This window comes from Poecilia reticulata, linkage group LG20 (assembly GCF_000633615.1).
Source record: "Poecilia reticulata strain Guanapo linkage group LG20, Guppy_female_1.0+MT, whole genome shotgun sequence".
NCBI lineage: Eukaryota > Metazoa > Chordata > Actinopteri > Cyprinodontiformes > Poeciliidae > Poecilia > Poecilia reticulata.
In genome coordinates, this window is record NC_024350.1 from 18962549 (window position 1) to 18980788 (window position 18240).

The 18240-nt window shown below is 37.8% G+C and overlaps 1 protein-coding gene across 2 annotated transcripts in view; it reads right to left on the reverse strand.

Moving 5' to 3' along the window:
* Positions 1–1908: 1908 nt before the first annotated feature.
* The window catches only part of LOC103456734 (gamma-aminobutyric acid receptor subunit rho-3-like), a 21623-nt gene continuing 5291 nt past the window's right edge, over positions 1909–18240 (reverse strand). Inside the window, exons 1-10 of one of the 2 annotated variants that reach the window (XM_008396445.2) lie at positions 17516–17577; positions 16980–17092; positions 8310–8377; positions 6338–6561; positions 5578–5660; positions 5332–5469; positions 4025–4177; positions 3383–3444; positions 2841–2972; positions 1910–2549 (exon numbers count right to left, since the gene is read on the reverse strand). In XM_008396445.2, coding sequence (XP_008394667.1) covers positions 2247–2549; positions 2841–2972; positions 3383–3444; positions 4025–4177; positions 5332–5469; positions 5578–5660; positions 6338–6561; positions 8310–8377; positions 16980–17092; positions 17516–17562 — 1323 coding nt within the window. In that variant the 5' untranslated portion in view covers positions 17563–17577 and the 3' untranslated portion in view covers positions 1910–2246. Of the gene's footprint in view, positions 2550–2840; positions 2973–3382; positions 3445–4024; positions 4178–5331; positions 5470–5577; positions 5661–6337; positions 6562–8309; positions 8378–16979; positions 17093–17515; positions 17578–18240 lie in introns of those variants that run through there. The other variant, XM_008396444.2, reaches the window with a different exon arrangement.

Below are 18240 nucleotides of genomic sequence, written 5' to 3' on the forward strand. Positions count from 1 at the left end.
TTTATTACATGTAATAAATCAAGTCTTTTTTTTTTTTTTTCAGTGAACGCACCAAACCTGAGAACTACCAGCTCACCATAATATAGGAAAAACTTTGGATAACGTGAAAAAAACGGCAAGCAGATGTAAAGACCTGCTGGGTGATTTTCTACTCTTTGCCAGGCAATGAGAAGAAGCCATGTGCTGCAGGGTGACGAACTGGACCCATTATGGTCCAGAGCATTGGTGTCAAACTCCAGTCCTCAATAGCGGCTGTCCTGCAGTTTTTAGATGTGCCACAGGTACAAAACACTGGAATGAAATGGCTTAATTACCTCCTTCTTGTGTAGACAAGTTCTCCAGAACCTTGCTAATGACCTAATTATTATTCTATTCAGGTTTGGTGCAGCAGGGACACATCTAAAAGTTGCAGGGCAGCAGCTCTCCAGGACTGGAGTTTGATATCTTAGGTCCAGAGTGTCGTCATATCAGAAATCCACCATCGTAGGAATACTTTTTCTGACTTATTTATTTTGATTTATTTTGCCATTATTTATGCAGGTTATCTCGGTGAGATAAAACCCATTTACAAGAAACCTGTTTGGAAAAAACAAAGTACAAACACAGTAGCAATACAAGTTATAAAAACACTTGCATAAAAAGTGACCTAAAAACAAGAGAAGGTTTCATAAGAAGATTGAACTTGCGCAGATGATTTGTAACGTTTTTATTTTCATTTAATCTGCAGTATCTTGCTGTCTAAGTAACATATAAACCATAAAAATGTAACACGAACTATGTAAAAGTTTTTAACTGATCACAAATCTGGAGTACAGTAACTGATTTTTAACGGTTGCGTCACTTTCAAGCTAACTTGAAGTGACCTGAACTTTATTTAAACACATTTAAACATATTCCCAGTTTAAAATTTCAAAGAAACAGAGTAGTGTCAAACATTCCCAGTTCTTTATGTGTAAATATTCATCAATGGTGTGGTTTGGTTATTCTTAGCCTCAGTTCTCCGTTTCAAACAACCGATTTAACTCGGACAGCTCAAAGTAAACAACACAAAAACCTTAAAGAAAAACAAGCAAAAACAAAAATCACCGCTTCCGCCACTTTGGGTCAAGCTAACCGAAGTCAACACCCGCGTTTGTTTGCTTGCTTTCTTCTTCTTCTTCTTCTTTTTTTTTTTTTTAGAAAAACGGCCTCTTCAGTTCACTAGTCAGTCAATTATTCCCCCGCTCAACGTCTGTTAGGCTAACGGTTCCAGCTGATGCTAACATTTTGGCGCTCAGCTCGGCAGAGAGCGGCTCGGTTCGGTTCGTCTTCCCGGATTCAGAAACTCACCTGGATCCTCCTTCCCGCCTCCTCCGTGGGCTCAAGTCACGCCGGGTTAGAGGTTTTCTCGCACCGTGTTCGTGGCAGTGGGACTTTCTCCGCGTTAGCGTCCATGAAAGCGTCAACCGTTGACACTTTGCTGCTCATACCTAAATTCTGCGGTTGCTATGGAAACAACGGGGGGCGGGGGGGGGGGGGGAAATAACAACATTCGCTGATTGGGCACGCGCGAACACTCACCTGTAGGCGCACAAAGCAAACATATTATATTATATTGTAATTATTTCAAAGGGAAACTAAATGTTTTATACAAGTATCTTGAAAGAGTTGTGTATGTTGATGCTTTTGGCAGAAATGCTTGTTTTTAAACAAATGTTAATTTTTTTTATAGAGAATGAGAACATTAGGCTTGATTTTATTATTATTTTTTGTACCATCAATAAATTAAAACATTTATGTGTAAAATAAATAATTGTAGTGTGATTGTTGTGTTACAATCTGACAAGTAGTGTTTGAGCTTCAGTTTGTTCAATTATCCATAATTGCTTTAAGCTCCACCCCCTTTTCTAGATTCCGCAGTTCTGCCTAAGCCCCCATATAACTTTGGGCCTTTCTGCCCTGTACATTAATTAACTAAACTGAATTGTGACAAGAATCTATAGCTAACATGTTTGAGGTTTATACCCTCAATTAAAATGGACGTTTTACTTGCAGGAAGCAATTTTTACATGAATTCAACTTTATTTTAGCTCTTATACACAAAATATTAGAACATTTGATCATGACAAAACACAAAAAGAAAACACAGTTTAAAAAATCCAAATAAACAAATGTTGTACAGTCAGGATGTTAAGCGTTTGGCTGATTGAATCAGTCCGACTCGTCCTGCAGACAGTGCAGCACGGATCCGGTCAGCATGGATCCGGTCAGCAGTACAGGCTCCAGTAGACGGTGTTGAAGAGCAGGTAGGACAGCGGGAAGGCCAGGCGTGAGTACGAGTCGATCATGTAGCTGTTGTTCACCAGCAGCTCCACGTTCTCCCGCACCGACCGCTGCCGCCGCAGACGCGTCCCCTCTGGCGGCCGCAGGTCCGAGTTCGGGCTTGGGGCTGTAAGGGGGTCGGAGGTCAGCGCCGGCGCCATCCGAGGGAAGGTGGTCAGCTCAATGTCGTTGTCATGGAAACAGCCATCAAAGGCCATGGCCTGGCTGGCGTTGAAGGTGGAAGGGATCTAAAAGGGGCAAAAAATTATTTGTTTTATGAAATAAAAATATCTAATTATGAACATTTCTGAGTAATTCTTAATTATGTGGTGTGTAGCTATTAGTTAGTTATTAGTTGGCAATGAAACATTTAATTTTTAATTTATCACTAAATAGAAATATTATAATAATATAATTTTTTATTTTTTTAAACTTAGAAATTACTTGTAATATCAAAGTGTGACCACAGGGGGGAGACAAAGTAAGCCATAATTCTGTAGATTTTTGTTGTGGTTTTGAAACAGCGTCTTCGTCCTGACCTTCCCCCTCCTCATCTTCCTCATCTCCTCCAGGGTGGTGCAGTAGTTGACGGCAGCGTATTCGATGACAGACAGGAAGACAAACAGGAAGCTGGTCCACAGGTAGATGTCCACAGCTTTCACATACGACACCTGCACAGTAAAACACGCCTTCTTTTTAACCCCACGTTTGCTTCTAATCAAACTTTTATTGGTTTATTTAGCTAAGAAATCGTTTTTTTATTATTATTATTTGAAGGTCAGGTGGCATGTGTAGCAGAAGTTACAGAGAAAGAGAGTCAGATATAAACATCTGAAAAGCAAAACAGGACTGTTTCTAACCAAAACCTCTTTAAAAAGCAAGGTTCAAGTTTTTAGTTGAATTATGAGAGTATAAAGTTATATGCTATTTAATTTAGTATAATTTCCAAGGTGATTATCTTTCCATGTTGCTATCTCACTGATTTCCTTAGAAAACTAAGACAGAAACTCTGAACCAGAAAATAACGAGACTAAGTGTTAAGAGTCGGAGACGGTGTCCGTCTCCATGGAGACGTCCAGACCTGAGGCATGGATGAGGACACTCCGGTGATGATGGTGGACATGGTGAGGACGGTGGTTATACCTGCAGGACACAGCAAACGGTTCTGTCAGACTTTACTGCTTCAGTCTATTCACTGTCATTCTCCCAAAAGTCCAACAGAGGGCGCTGTGCACCTGTTTGGCCTGAAGTAAGGAATGGAAGAAGAGGCTAAAATAATGTTAATGCTGCAGTTTGTAGCACAACAAACAGTTTTAACAGTTTTTCTGTGCTTTTATAATTTGTCTGCTGCTTATTCCTAAGAAAACAATGAAAATAGCATCCTTAGAATAACAGATAAAATCCTAAATATATTTTAAAAAATCATTTAGCCATTTTAATCAAACTGAAACTTCTCATTAATGTAATAAACTACTATATTTGCTGGGTGTGATGACATTATCATAGTATGATAGTGATTTAACTACCAAAAATACTTTACCATTCAAGGAAACTATAATTTTACACACTTAATAACAAAAAAATTCAAGTTTATCCAGAAATACTTCAATTCTCTGCTCAGATAGACTCGATGTAAAGGTGTGAGAGGTGGTGACATCACAATATAAAAGAAAAAATAACCCAAAGTAGCAGCCATGCTGTGATGGAGGGTATGATGCGTTACCCAGAGACACGCGGGCGGGAACGGCTCTGCGGTCGATCCAGAAGGAAACCCAGGACAGGACGACCATCAGCATGGTGGGGAAGTACGTCTGCAGCATGAAGAAGAAGATGTGGCGCCGCAGGATGAAGTTTATGAAGAGTCGGTTGTACCAACCTGCAGACACACACAACGGTGTTTACTGCAAAACTTCAAACGTCTGACAGATTAACGATTGATTGACGTCATCCAACAGAACCAACAGTCAGTGTGTTAAAAACTGACTCGGGTCGATCTATGACTCAGGACAGAGAACCAGAACCAACAGTCTCTGCTACGGCCACCAAGGATGGACATAAAAATAAAAACTAATGCAGTTAAAAACTCAGTTTTACAGTGTCTCACTCCAAAATATGGCAACGACATGAAAAAAGTACAGCAACACAACAACGCGTAATATGGCCATACGTAGAATAATCTAGACTTCTGCATGTGTGACAGAAATTATTCTAAGAGTTCAGATTAACTACAAACCCTGAGAACTGATAAGACGTCTGCAAATTTTACTAATATTAAAACATTATGATCATAATGTCATATTTCTTACATGCACAGAAATAGAAAATACAACTTAATCTGCATTTTTAAAATACTAAAGGGTATTTAGAGTTATGAATTGTAATGTTTCCCAGCTCATTTGGCTTATTTATGTAGTTAATCAGATTAATCACACTATAGTGATGTAACTAATCACTGTTATGTTTTTTAGTCAATAATGTGCATATAATTGTCTTTGCTCTGGGTTTCATTTTCAGGACGGTCCAAGAAGTTATTTATTTTATGAATGTTAAATATAAACTGGCTGTGACTTGATGGAAGGATAATTCATCATTTTTCAGACAATAATCTGCCAGTGAAACTTTTTAATCTATATTCAAGAATGATTTATTTAAAACAAGCAAATTTATCTTGCTGAAAAGTTAAGTTAGTTTTGTCTTATTTCAAGCATACAAAGACATATGAACTAGAAACTAGAGAATTATACTTTGTAATATTTAGTGTTTTGCAGTGTATGGTTCCTGAAGGCCTCAGATGGATGTCTAGGTTTCCTTACAGCATCAAACTAAACATCTGAGGTTCAACAGGATAAATCTCAATGAAAATGCCGAGTCATGACGTTCTCATCATGTCTGTGTGATTTTTGCCATATTAGGATGAGATAAACAACTTTTTGTCACTAAAAGTTGTATTTTTCTGGTTTGATTGCAGTTCAGTTAAATGATTTTGCATATCAATAAGTCTAAACATGGAAACTGTGCGAGTTTTCGTACCTGTGCTGCTGTAGAAGGCGAGGCCGCTGGAGGCGTGGAAATGCTCAATGAAGAACTGGGACAAAACGATCTCATCCGTCCTCAGAGAGTCGTTCCCGTTCTTCCAGTAAAGCATCAGGTCGTTCTCATTATAAGCATCTGCAGGCGACAAACGGGACAGAAAGTCGAGGAAACTGATGAAGTTTCTGTCTTACAGGTTGAGCTCGTTAACAGCTCAGAGGGATTCGTTACGGATTTGATCCTTACAGCTCTCCAGCTCCAGAGAGCAGTTCTGAGTGTCCAGAGGAAAACTGCTGAAGTCCATGGAGCAGAGAGCCGTTACCGTCACCCTGAAACACAAACACACACACACACACACACACACACACACACACACACACACACACACATACACACGAGCACACATTTCAGAGCAGAAATAACTTTAATTTTATATTTTTAGGATTTTAACATTCCTTGACGTTTCCTCTATAATGCATGGATTTTAAAAAAGGACCAAACACTGAGCCGTGTGGAACTCCAAATCTGTCTTTATGTTTATGGAGGTTTTGGATTTGAATGTTTTTTCAAGCTAAGCTAGAAAAAAATCTGTCTCAAAATGAAAAACATTTAAAGGCTTCAGACCGAACGTTCAATACGAGTCGGCCCTGCAGATGACAGTGAGGGGAGCAAAGATCGCTTCTGGCTGAAGATATATATTGAATAAACAAAGCAAATATCGTTGAAGTAGTCATAAAAATATACAGAATAGTTTTTATAACAAATAACATATACAAATATAAAAACAAATGAATATAATAAGTATATCTATTAAATATATCTGCATGGATACAGTGCAGAAGAAGCGATGTTTCTTCAGGTAAAACTGTTTCCCACAGTAAAATCTGATAAATACAAGCAGAGGACACAGTTTCACCTGAGAAATTTCTTTAAATCTATGATTTCTGAGAGATTGTGGATATTTCTGTGTAACCTGAGAGGACGTGGTCTTTTCTCTGATCCATACCTGACGCTGTAGAGGATGTTTCCGTCAGGGTAAACCCGCAGCATGATGTTCTCCATGGTGGTGTCATGGATGAAGGAGCGCTTGGAGTGGACGAAGAAGACGTCAGGAACCCAGATCTTCTTCACCAGCCGGGAGTCGAACGTCCGGCTCTGGTTGGTGTGGGACGGAAACGACAGCCGCTCGTCCTTCCAGTAGTGACGCAGGTACAGAGTCATGGTGAAGTCCTGCAGCATGGAGACATCACTCCCCTTTCAGCTTCACTTTAATCAACTTTTAGAATCGGCTGAACAAAACAGCAACCTACTGACAGTTTCAGATCATTTATTTTTATTTATTTCTGTTCGAATATTTCAATTTTCTTGTGGTTTCATGGTATTTTTGATTGTGAAACATATATTTTGTATGCTCAGATGCTGTGGGAAACATATGCTAATTTTACATCGTTACCTAAAATATCCCAGCAGTACCGTTTCACATCAGCAGGGGGCAGAGATGTTTCATTTGGTCAGGACAAAAACTAAAATCCTAAAAATATTGGGCTGAAATTGTTCCAATCTATTTTAATCAGATATTTGCCAAATATAAAAATACTGTCCAAAAAACTATAAATAAACCTAATTTCTGACTTTTTGAATATATTTTCTATAATGGGTTATTAGGGCCAAGCTAAGAAAAACAAGTCACTACGAAAATGGCGAGAATAAGATTACTAGAAAAAAATCTGAACGAGAATAAAGTCATAAAATTATGAGAAACAAGACATAAAGTTGACATAAGAAGAGAATAAAGACGTGATATTACCAGAATAAAGTCATAGTATGAGAATAAAGTTGTACAACAATCAAGTTGTAAAAATACAAGAATAAAGTCACAATAATACAAGAAATGCATAATGAGAATAAAGTCATAATAAATGAGAAGAAGGTGGTAATAAAACAGCAGTAAAGCTGAATTGATTATTATCGGTAGCAGATCTGAAAAGACTGAGTTTAATTTGAAGAAAGAACCACAGATTTGCTGAGCTGATCTCATTAGATCTTAATAACTGAAGTTTTTTCCCATTAAAGTAACTTATTTCTTACAATTTTATGACTTTCTCCTGTGTGTTTATTGTGCTAATAATATGACTTTATTGTCATAATTCCAAAAACAAATCTGTGTCTAATATTCTGTTGTAATTTCCTATATTTAACCATCTGTTTTTTATAACCACAGACTTATTCAGCTGTTATTTTTCCAGAGTGGAATGACGAGGTTTTTCCTGCTGCGGATTTTTAAGCATAGACCTCAAATTTCTAAATTGGATTAAACGGCTCTAATTTTATCCGGTCTGACCATAAAGCGCTTCTGCAGAAGACCTTTGACTTTCCCATGTCGGTAAAACAAAGTGATTTCTAAATGTTTAACCGTTCATTGCTTGATTCTTACCAGTAAACGACCAAATATCATGTAAAAAATCTCACTGAAAGCTTTAATCAAGTAGAGGTTGCAAAACATATGTGTTGAAAACTATAACTTTTCTTTAGACCGTCGCCTTTTTCAGCATTTTATTAACTTATTTAGGAATGTTAAAGGCTTTAACAGAGTTATATGTATTTCTCTGAACTGGGAGGCTCCCGGTCCAGCTCAGGCAGCCATGACAACATCTTCCTTCCTCTGCATCGATCATCTCAGCCGGAGAAGAGTCCAGTTGAAAGCTGAACCCTGGAGGTCGCAGGGAGCGGCTCCACATTATTACTCCTCTTTTCACGGACAACAATGGAGCAGCAAATAAATCCACTTTCACAGAACATATTCACACAAACACTTCAGGAGATTCTTACCGCGTATGGTTGTAAATCAATGTGCTTGAAAGGATGTTTTGATTATTTCAGTTGATTTACATAATTTTTTTTAATTTCTTCCTTTGATGGGAGTCAGCAGGGATTTTCATGGGCCTTTCGCAGAGTAACAGAAAAAGACAGAAACTCACCATGTTGACCTCAGAGATGCTGTCGATGCTCTCCACCTGCACATCGATGCCCACCGGGATGGCTGAGCCTGAAACGACGGCAGGACGTTAAACTCTCACTCAGAATCAGAACAAAGCAGAGCGGATTGTTCCTAATGCAACCCAGGCATCTTGGATATCCGATAAGAATCTGATCTTTCCAAATGTGGCCTGAGTTTGTTCGGCCAGGCCGCTTTCATCCGACCTGAACGTCATTGGTACTCGACAAACGTCACTATTCTGCGCCCTGATGCGAGCAAGCGGGAAGAAAACCAACAACCATGGCGGATCATGATGTGGGTTAAGCTGTTCAAGTGCTGGCTCCGGCTCCGGCTCCGGCTGGACAACAAATGCAAAATCGTCAGATGTGCTCCACCATTAGCATCCATGTTTACTTCCAAAACACTGAGCACGCTCTCTATGTGTGACATTATGGCGCCCTCTACTGCGCATGCGGTCGTTTGCAGTTCACGCAAATCGCTTTTATTTGGAAGTGTGAACGACCACGCCAAAAAGAAAAAAATTAATCGATTTTACAAAAAATCGGATTTCGGTCCGTTCAGGCTGCAGTGTGAACGTATTATTACTAACCATTCATCTTGATAATCACTCCTGGAATATAAAAACATCTTCCCTATTTGGTTTAACAACTTTTGTTAGTATTGTTTCAGGAATAAAGGAATAGTGAGGACAATATAGATATAGTTATAAAAATACAAAAATTTAGTACAGAAAAAATATTTAAATATTTAAGCTACTATTGAACAGAGTGATGGTTAGCTTAGTCTAAATAGCCTGTATTTTACCTTATGTTAGCTTCAGCAGTTGCTACTCTCTTAGCTTAAGTAGATGCTAGTTAAACTAACTTTCAGTAACTCTTAGATACACCTCGTTTAATTATCAGATTGAGTAGCTCAGCTAGAATGACTTAGACTAACTTGCTGTTGGATTTATCAATTGGTTTGTTTGCTTAGTATAAGCTATGTTAGCTTAAACAACAATTAGCTCTGACAGATGTTAGCTTGATTAAGTCTTAGCTTAAGTAGGTGTTATGGTGTGGTCTCTTTGTACTTAGGAATCAGATTTTGTAGATATAACAGAAACACCCCAAGAAGTTGGAAATGGGAAAGACCAGTCGAAGTTTAGTATCCAATATGGCCGACACACACAGAACATGGTGAAAGTTGCTTATGGTTGTAGTGTTTGTTTTTATTTTTGAGAAAATAAATCCTGGGAATAAATAAAATAAGGGATACTTTTTTTGAATGTATAATTACCTTGACATTTAATTTTAAATATGCTGGAAGGCATGCTATGCCCTGCGACAGACTGGCGGCCTGTCCAGGGTGACCCCACCTCTCGCCCAGAACGTTAGCTGGAGATGGGCACCAGCAACCCTCCCGACCTCACTAAGGGACAAAGGTGTAAAGAAAATGGATGGATGGTATGCTAAATTTTTGTCATTCGTCTTATTTTATCACAAGATAAAACTTTTCCATACCTCTGTAAACAGATTAGGATAAAAGTTCTCTGATTTGATTGGGAAAAGTCAGGCACTCAGTCATGCAGTTCCTCTGTTCAGGCCTGTAAAGCTAATTTTGTTCAGTGACATCCTTGGTCTTTACCATAAGCTCACTACAACCAACATCAGCCCCTCTTCTGCCCGCCTCATTAGCAAATTAAATATGTATAAACCTGATTTAAGCACAAACATAGCAGAAAAAGCTAAACAGCACAAATTCTAGAGGAAAAAAGGCTTTGATCACAGCTACTCTCTTGGCTGCTTTGCCTCCACAAAACAACCAGGATCTGATGGTGTTTGGTTTTAAGAATGTTGGTCCACCACAATGCCAGCCACAACGCTCCTGCTCTTGTTTGGAAATTTGCTCGGCTAATTTTAGGATCTGTTTTGTGCTGTGGCTTAGAGACAAAACCAACAAACACCCTTCTTTCAACACAAACATCAACATTACAATTCACTGCAGACAAAGTCATAAATCATCCTTGTTATGGGGACAGAAAGTGAAAAGCCAAACAGGAAGTGAAATCCACAGGAGGAAAACAAACCGAGAGCCCCTGTCTGTTTTCTCTGTGGATATTTTCATGATTTTTGTTTGTGTAAAGGTAAAAAAAACCAACAAGTTGAATCAGGAGCAGGTGATGAAGTATTAATTGTAAAAATACAAGTTGAAGAACCAGTAGAACGGTCAGTCTGGAAAATGAATCCATTAATGATAATCTGGGAAGAAAGTTATTTTAAATACAAAAGTGTAAATGTATTCAGAGATGCTTCATTTATCCTAATAGGACATTAAATGTCATCATAACTGATATCATCCAAGTATCTTCAAATAATCGTTTTTGATGGTGATGTGTGAGCAGGATGAATCCCCAGTAGCAGTCAGTGTCACAACAAATCAAAGAGGCCTCTGACTGAAGACTGTCGCTATGTGACTGACAAGCTAACAGCTCGATGTCATGGCAGCAGAGACGATACTCCACAGTAACATGTCCTGAATGATCAGTTGTTAGCTAGCTGTGCTAATCCAACTCCTTTGCTTTTGCCGCTCATCTTTAAGTCTTTGTCTGGCCGTATGGATAGAGAGACGTTGGAGTAGGGGATATGATGGGAGGATTCTCTCTCTGCATCATTTTCACCTCCTCTGGGGCTTGGGGTCAAAGTTCAGGTATTATCTGAGTTTTTGAGATGCTAACCAGCTGCAAAAAATACCAGTTTGCTTCGGTTAAAAATCCTTCCAGCTGCACATCTTCCAAAACCAGAGGAAGTAGCTGTCCACACATACAACGCCTCGACTAAAAACAACACAAACAACAGTCTAGAAAAAAAACAAATGAGAAATAACGAGCTGCTCCAAAACACTGTTCCATAAACTCTGTGTTAATTATGTTTATTTTCAGCTCCCAGCAAATGAAAACACAAGAATATCACATCAGACCAATAAAAAAACAACCTCCAGAAGAGAAAACCTCCAGGAGAACCAGAACCTGGCTCAGTGTGAACGGCCATCGGGTTGGACAAAACAAAAACACTCCGATCCAGGAGGAATGTGTGTGAAAGGCTGCACTGCTAAAACACAACATTTTACCAAGTATTTCAGTTTAGTTTCTAGTGCAAATATCTTAGTATACATAAAATAAGACTAAACTAAGTTACAAGTCAGTTTTCAGCAAGATATAGGAGCTTTCTTTAAGTAAGTAATTCCTTCATATTGATGAAAGAATATTAGTTCCACTGGAGGATAATTTCACTTTTAACAAGACATTTTTTTCATGTTTTAAAGGAAATAATCTGCCAACTGAAATAGTACTTTAAAAAAATCAGTATTAATAAATTATTGACCTCAAACAAACTCCTATATAAATTGCTAAAAAGTTACTTGTGAGTTAGTTTTGTCTTATTTCAAGTGTGCTGATATATTGGCAGTAAAATTCGACCAAAACACTTGGTAAGGTTTTGTGTTTTTGCAGTGAACAGGTACATTTTGTGACCGCTTTCTGGATCTGCAGCATCTGGTCACATTCCTGTCCTTCCTCCCGTGGGCTGCAGGGAAAGAAGCCATGTTATCCTGTTGGCTGAATGTAAGCAGACCCACCACACAATAAACATTTTATTTACTGACACGACTGACAGCCAGGCCTGTAAAACGTCTGCTGCCGCTCGGCTTCGTGCCCGGGAGACAGAACCGGCAGCGTTGCCCCGACAACGACCGGTGTGGACATGGAGAGCTTCCTCGCTCACCGCCTCATCTCCTTACTGTCTTAGAGGAAGGTCAAGGCCAACGCCGCAGCGTTTTACTCAGACATGAATTCACTCTGACATCTTTTCAAAGTGCTACACTGCAAAAACACAAAATCTAACCAAGTATTTTTGTCTTGTTTCTGGTGCAGATATTTTGAGTAAACTTGAACTAAAATTGTATTAATTTAGAAGTAAGTTTTAAGCAAGCGTAGCAGCTTGTTTTAAGTAAAGGAAATCCTTTGTATTGATGAAAAAGTACAAGTTCTACCAGCAGATTATTTCACTTACATAAAGAAAAAAATGTTTTATTAGTAATAAAATAATCTGCCAGTGAAACTAATTATTTTTCATCAATATTAAGGAGTTATTTACTTAAAAGGGACATATTATGCAAAATGTACATTTTGCACATTTTTATGCTTCCATTTGAGTTTCCTCTGCTTCAAAACAATAACCCAAGTGTTGTTTTAAGTTAATGTTTTTGATGTTTGGAAAATGAGTCCTTTCAAAAACCTCCAGAATGTAACATCACAAATCAGCAGGCACTACACGTTTTCTAGCAACCCCACCCGAGTACAGCCCGTTACCTAGCAACCAGAGCTGAGCTCCAGCACATTTGGTCAGCTGGTTTTACTGCTGTACATGGTTGTTGTTGTTTTTATGTGCTGTACAATGGCTGCTGGAAAAGACAAGAGTTTTGTTGTTGATTTTCCATCCTGAAACCACTTCGTTCTTGTTGGTTGTGAAGGAGGTTCTACTAATGCTTTTCGTAGATGTACAGTTGCATAGTTGAGCATCTGTTTGCAGCCATTTTCATGTGTGAGTGTAAACGTTGGGGGCAGCAGCTTATTTGGACTTAAAGTGACAAAACCCTAAAAAAACCTCATAGACATATCCTAACCTGTTCAAGAAAGGATAATAGATCACCTTTACATAAAGCTCCTATACTTTCGTAAGTTTTTTTTTTCAAGTGTACTAAGATTTCCATTAGAAACCAGACCAAGAATATTTGGTAAGATTTAGTGTTTTTGCAGAATAAACTACACTTTGAAGCAGCACCCAAAAAAATTCCTGAAGGTGAAACAAATGTGTCTGTTGTACAGGTAACAAAATCATTTAGACATTGCTGATTAAAATATGTTTTCCTGCTGTGAACAAAGTGTTCAGGAGCGTCAGAGCACGAAAAGATGAAAAGCTTTTAGAGCGTTGTGTTCTTTTTCTGCGCCAGTTTTTCTTCTTGTAAAATCTGAGCTTCTCTTGAAGCCAAAATGTTGTTCAGTACCGAGTTAAATCCAAAACGGAAAGAGGAAACCAAAACAAAGGCTGCAAAAAGCAGAAGGATCCAGAAGTGACACAACAAACCGCAAACTGATCCTGATGGGGAGGATCTGACAACAGAGGAGGGAAACGGAGGCCTGAGAGCAGAGGGAGGGCGATTATCTGGAGCAGGCAGGAAGACAAACCAGAGGAAGAGAGAAGAGAGCAGAGCCACAACTAAACCAGGACAGGTGAGAATTAAACGTTCTAAGCAGAACAAAAAATTAATGAAGCTAAATTAATACGAATTTCTACAATAAAACCAGAATATTATTTCATCGATCCAAACCCGCTCCAACAGATTTACAGAACCAAGAAAAGAAAGAAAAACCAACGAACACGACATTTAACCACAGCTTTCCACTTACACTGCAAACATTTAAATCTTACCAAGTATCCTGTCTGGTTTCTATTGCAAATGTCTTAGAACATTTAAAATAAGTAAAGGAAATCAATTCTGCAGCAAGATAGCAGTTTGTGTTAGCCAATAAAAATGTTGATGAAAATTATTATTTTCACTGGAAAAACTTATTTTTATTAGTGAAAAAAATCTACTTTTTAAAATAAGTATTAAGAAATTACTGACGTTGTTTTATTATACAGAAGAGGATTTCTCCCTCATTCAGCCAAAAGAGCCAGATCTGTGCCGTCCGTCCTTAATTATAACAGAAAATATCTAAAGGTTTTTGTATTTTCTGTATTCACAGAACTTGGATGCCTTTTATCACAGATTCACAAATCCAGCCTAAAACCAGAGACTTTTTCTGGATCACTGTTACATTCTCATTGACTCAAAGACACCTGATTATGGTTCTGCAAATCTGAGCTTTGTAAGTCGGATTAAGCTCAGGTTTCATCCACTGGGCCAGATTTAAGAGAAACAAAGAGACGTGGGGCCGAAACAGCCCGGAGCGTCACTGACGCCAAATCTGTTATAACGGAATTATGTCATAGAAATAACTCAATATAACATAATATCTAAATGATCAATTAGAGACACTTATGAAAATCAACTGGATCAATTTGGCTTTTATTGCAGATGATTAAAATCGTAATAAAAACTTTAAATAAAATCTATACAGCTATTGGCAGAAGCTGATGGTTTCTATAGGATTTGGTTCTGACCGAAGACGGATTTCATGTCAGATTAACAGTTTCTGCATTGATTTGATTTGACCATATGTATTGGATTATAATCCCATTTTTTGTTTTCTGGCAGAAGCAAGCAGCTTTTTATTCAGAATGTCGTATCAAGGAGTTCAAGATGAAAAATATTAATTTTTTAATATAGGATTTATTTTTACCATAAATATTTCAACTCAGATTAAAGTTTGGATATTTGTCCATATTTCTGTGTGAGATTATTTTTGCTTTAAATGCTTTTCTATCAGAGGGCCAATAAATGTATTTGGCCTTGTTGTCATGTTAGAATAGAATAGAGTAGAAAAATCCTTTATTCACTTTATAAAAGACATTATAAAACCATCTATAAACAACTGTATATTAAAATTAAAATTAAATAGAAACCTGAAAATGACATTATTATGTTTCCATTGGATGCATGCAGATGAACCAACACAAGGCAGCATTTTAAAGAAAAGATTTAATGTGAATGAGGGAAAATAAAAGCTAAAAAAACTGAGATTCTGTTGATAATTTGGTGCATTAATTGATTCAGTTTCTTTTGCTCCATATATGCCAGTTAAAACCTGCAGAAGTTTCTCCACCAATCACCATCTGGACTCTTTGAGCTCCAACTAAATATACTCTGCAGAGTTATGGCTGATTCCTATTTGACATTTTTATTTTTATTTCAAAGTTTCATGTTTAAAATCAAAGACAGAGAATCTTAAAATCCCAGCTGTGCTCAAAATAAAGATAATTTGAAGTCAACATGTGTTGATGTTTGTAAAACATATGTGGAGAAACTAAAGGTTTTTTTTTTTATGTTTCACTTTGATGTGTAAAGACCCCTTAAAGGTTGACCTGGAATTAGAAGTATTAGTCATAAACACGTGCAAGAAATAACATTAAATGCCACATGGAGTATTTTTGGTGTGTAGGTTGAACCCTGAGGTGTCTGAAGGGGGGACGACTCTAAATCTCCAGACGCTGCAGGCTTATCGGAGAGAGAAAACTGCTGAGATTTAAATTACAGTGCGAGGAAATGCCACAGGGCTGCGGGGCAGACGGTGGTGCTGCTGCTGACCCCACCCTGAATGACGGGCAGGACCACAGACTGCAGTGAACACGTTAAACACGGCTTCATCTTCCAGACCCAACGGGATTAAAATCATATCTGGATATTTAAGATGTCAAACTTCTGCCAAAATGCAAGAACACAGAATAAGGTTTACCTTCAGCCCTTGATTGAAATCAGTGACATGAGATAGTAAATTCAGGATGAGACTTTGGAAAGTGAAAGGAAGAAAATGTCATGAGCAAAAAGTATTACAGTATTGTCTTCTGTTCAGAGAAATCCTGTTTACATGATCACTACAGTTTGAACAAACACAGACGGTAAAAAATGAAGGACAGCGTTTAGATTCTCCTGCAGGATTTCCTTCATGTCATCCTTTGAACTGAGAGTTTAATCAGAAAATAACATCTATTTTTTCAAATGCACTGAATTTCAGCCAGATAAAAGAACAAATAAAGGTTAAATTAAAGAAACTGTCCAGTCGAGCTAAAAAAGGAGATTATAAGGCCTCCTTTTAAGGGGAAGATTGAAGTATTTGAAAAAAAATAAAAAAATACTTAACAAATTTTCTTCTTCTTCTTCATTTTTACCACCATCTACTTAAAGATGTTTCTAAACTGAAGCCACTTTCACTGAAACTGAAGATTTACTTTCAGAGAAACTCCAGTTTAATATGTGCCCATAGTTATTTGTCACTTTTGTCTTATTAAATGTGTTTCTGTTACTTCATTCCTGCAGGTGTTTTTCTTCCCACATCATGTAAGAAATGCTCTGAATGGGTCTGACAGTAAATGCCATCACTTTCTAAAGTCTCCTAACAGTACAGTGGGATTAATACATCTCACTTCACTAGCTCTTAGTACCGTGACATCCTTTTGAGGATGTGTGTATATCTTTACATGCATTGTTGTGTGACGGTCATTGTTGCAGATGACCCTTTGTTTCCCACCTCCCATCTGCTCCAGACTTGGAATATAATCCAGATTAATGCCCACGAATCCCCCCGACTCACACACACACACACACACACACACACACACANCACACACACACACACACACACACACACACACACACACACACACACACACACACACACACATACAGCAGATCCCAATCACATTTGAGTGAGCGCGCTGCTGTATTCCCAAACTGCATTAACACTCACACAGTGGTGATATCTGGGTCAGCGCTGCTGATTTTTGGATCGACACATCCGCTGTCTAAGCGCTGCTATCATCGGCGTGGGAGTGATTTTCTCTGTGTGAGTGAGTGGATTAACTCATCAGGGATCAGGGATGAAATGAGGAAAGCTATTGTCTGTTAAACAATAGGTTTGCTGGATTTTTTTTTATGATGATTTTCTGTTTCTGACCTCCAAAGCCTGGTCTGATGGCGAAGTCTTGCTCCTCGATCCTCAGCAGTTGTTCACTTTTTATTAGCAGCGTTTTGGTGCTGTCCTGCCGCTTCAGCTTGTAATCGATGCGTCTGCAAATGAACAGACAGCTGAGTGATTAGCTCTGTTTTAGGCTGTGATTACAGGTTTAATTAGACAATAGAGATTGTGCTTTGCTTTTTTAATCCTCACCTCCAACTCGCTCTCATTCGGCTAAAACCGTAACCTTAATGGCTTCACACTCAAACATTCATGCAAACAGAGACATTTGTTCTCCTTCTCTGTAATTTTATTGATTTGCAGCCGTTTGTTGCCGTGTAAGTCTCATAAAAATAAAACCAGCACATTTATGTTTTAAAATAAATCAAACTTTATTCAGCTGCTAACATAAGAGAGAATTTGAACCTCATAATTACAGGCTTAACTGACTGTGTGTGAGAAGTCATGAGCTAAAATCAAACACATGTGCAAACATTCAAAGCGCAGGTGAACAAACAGCATGAAAAACGACAAACCTGCATGTCTGGCAGATGAAAAGCTTCAGTAATACATCCAAACACATCCACAGGTTTATTATGAGAACAGCAGCCAAACGCTGGGTTCACTAAAACTACTGCTGAAACATGTTTAATCCTTAAAAATACAAAATAATACAGACTTATCCAACAAAAGGTTCAGAATAAAACTGAATAAATATAAAAATAATCCGACAACAATCAAAATAACTTTATCTCATATTCAGCAGAAGTTCACATTCTCTTACATACCCTCTTAATAAGCAAATATGATATTAATATCAAGTTTAAAGGTGAAAAAATGAACTTCAGCCTTTCTTAAGAGATTAAATAATATGAACAATCTGTAACTATTTGTGACATTTATACACATTTAGGATATTTTTCATTCATCATTTTGCAATACTATTACATTTAAGCTATACTTTACTAAATTCATTTATCAGTTCAATTTCTTAACTTCTAAGTGGATTTTATTGTAATTTTAGACATTAAAACTTACATTATTAAAGTTTTATCTTGAAGGATTGTAATTGAGAGAGGATAAGCTCATTAAATATGATTACTATTATATTAAAGTAAAGTAGTGAGTTTGAAAACATCAGAAAGTGAAAGTTTTTATGTTTATTTTCTTGAACCAGTAGAAGATTTTATCAGTTTGGCCCTCAGAGAGATGGAAGATCTGATAATCAGACAGATGAGGGCAGAGCGACTGCAGGTGTCAA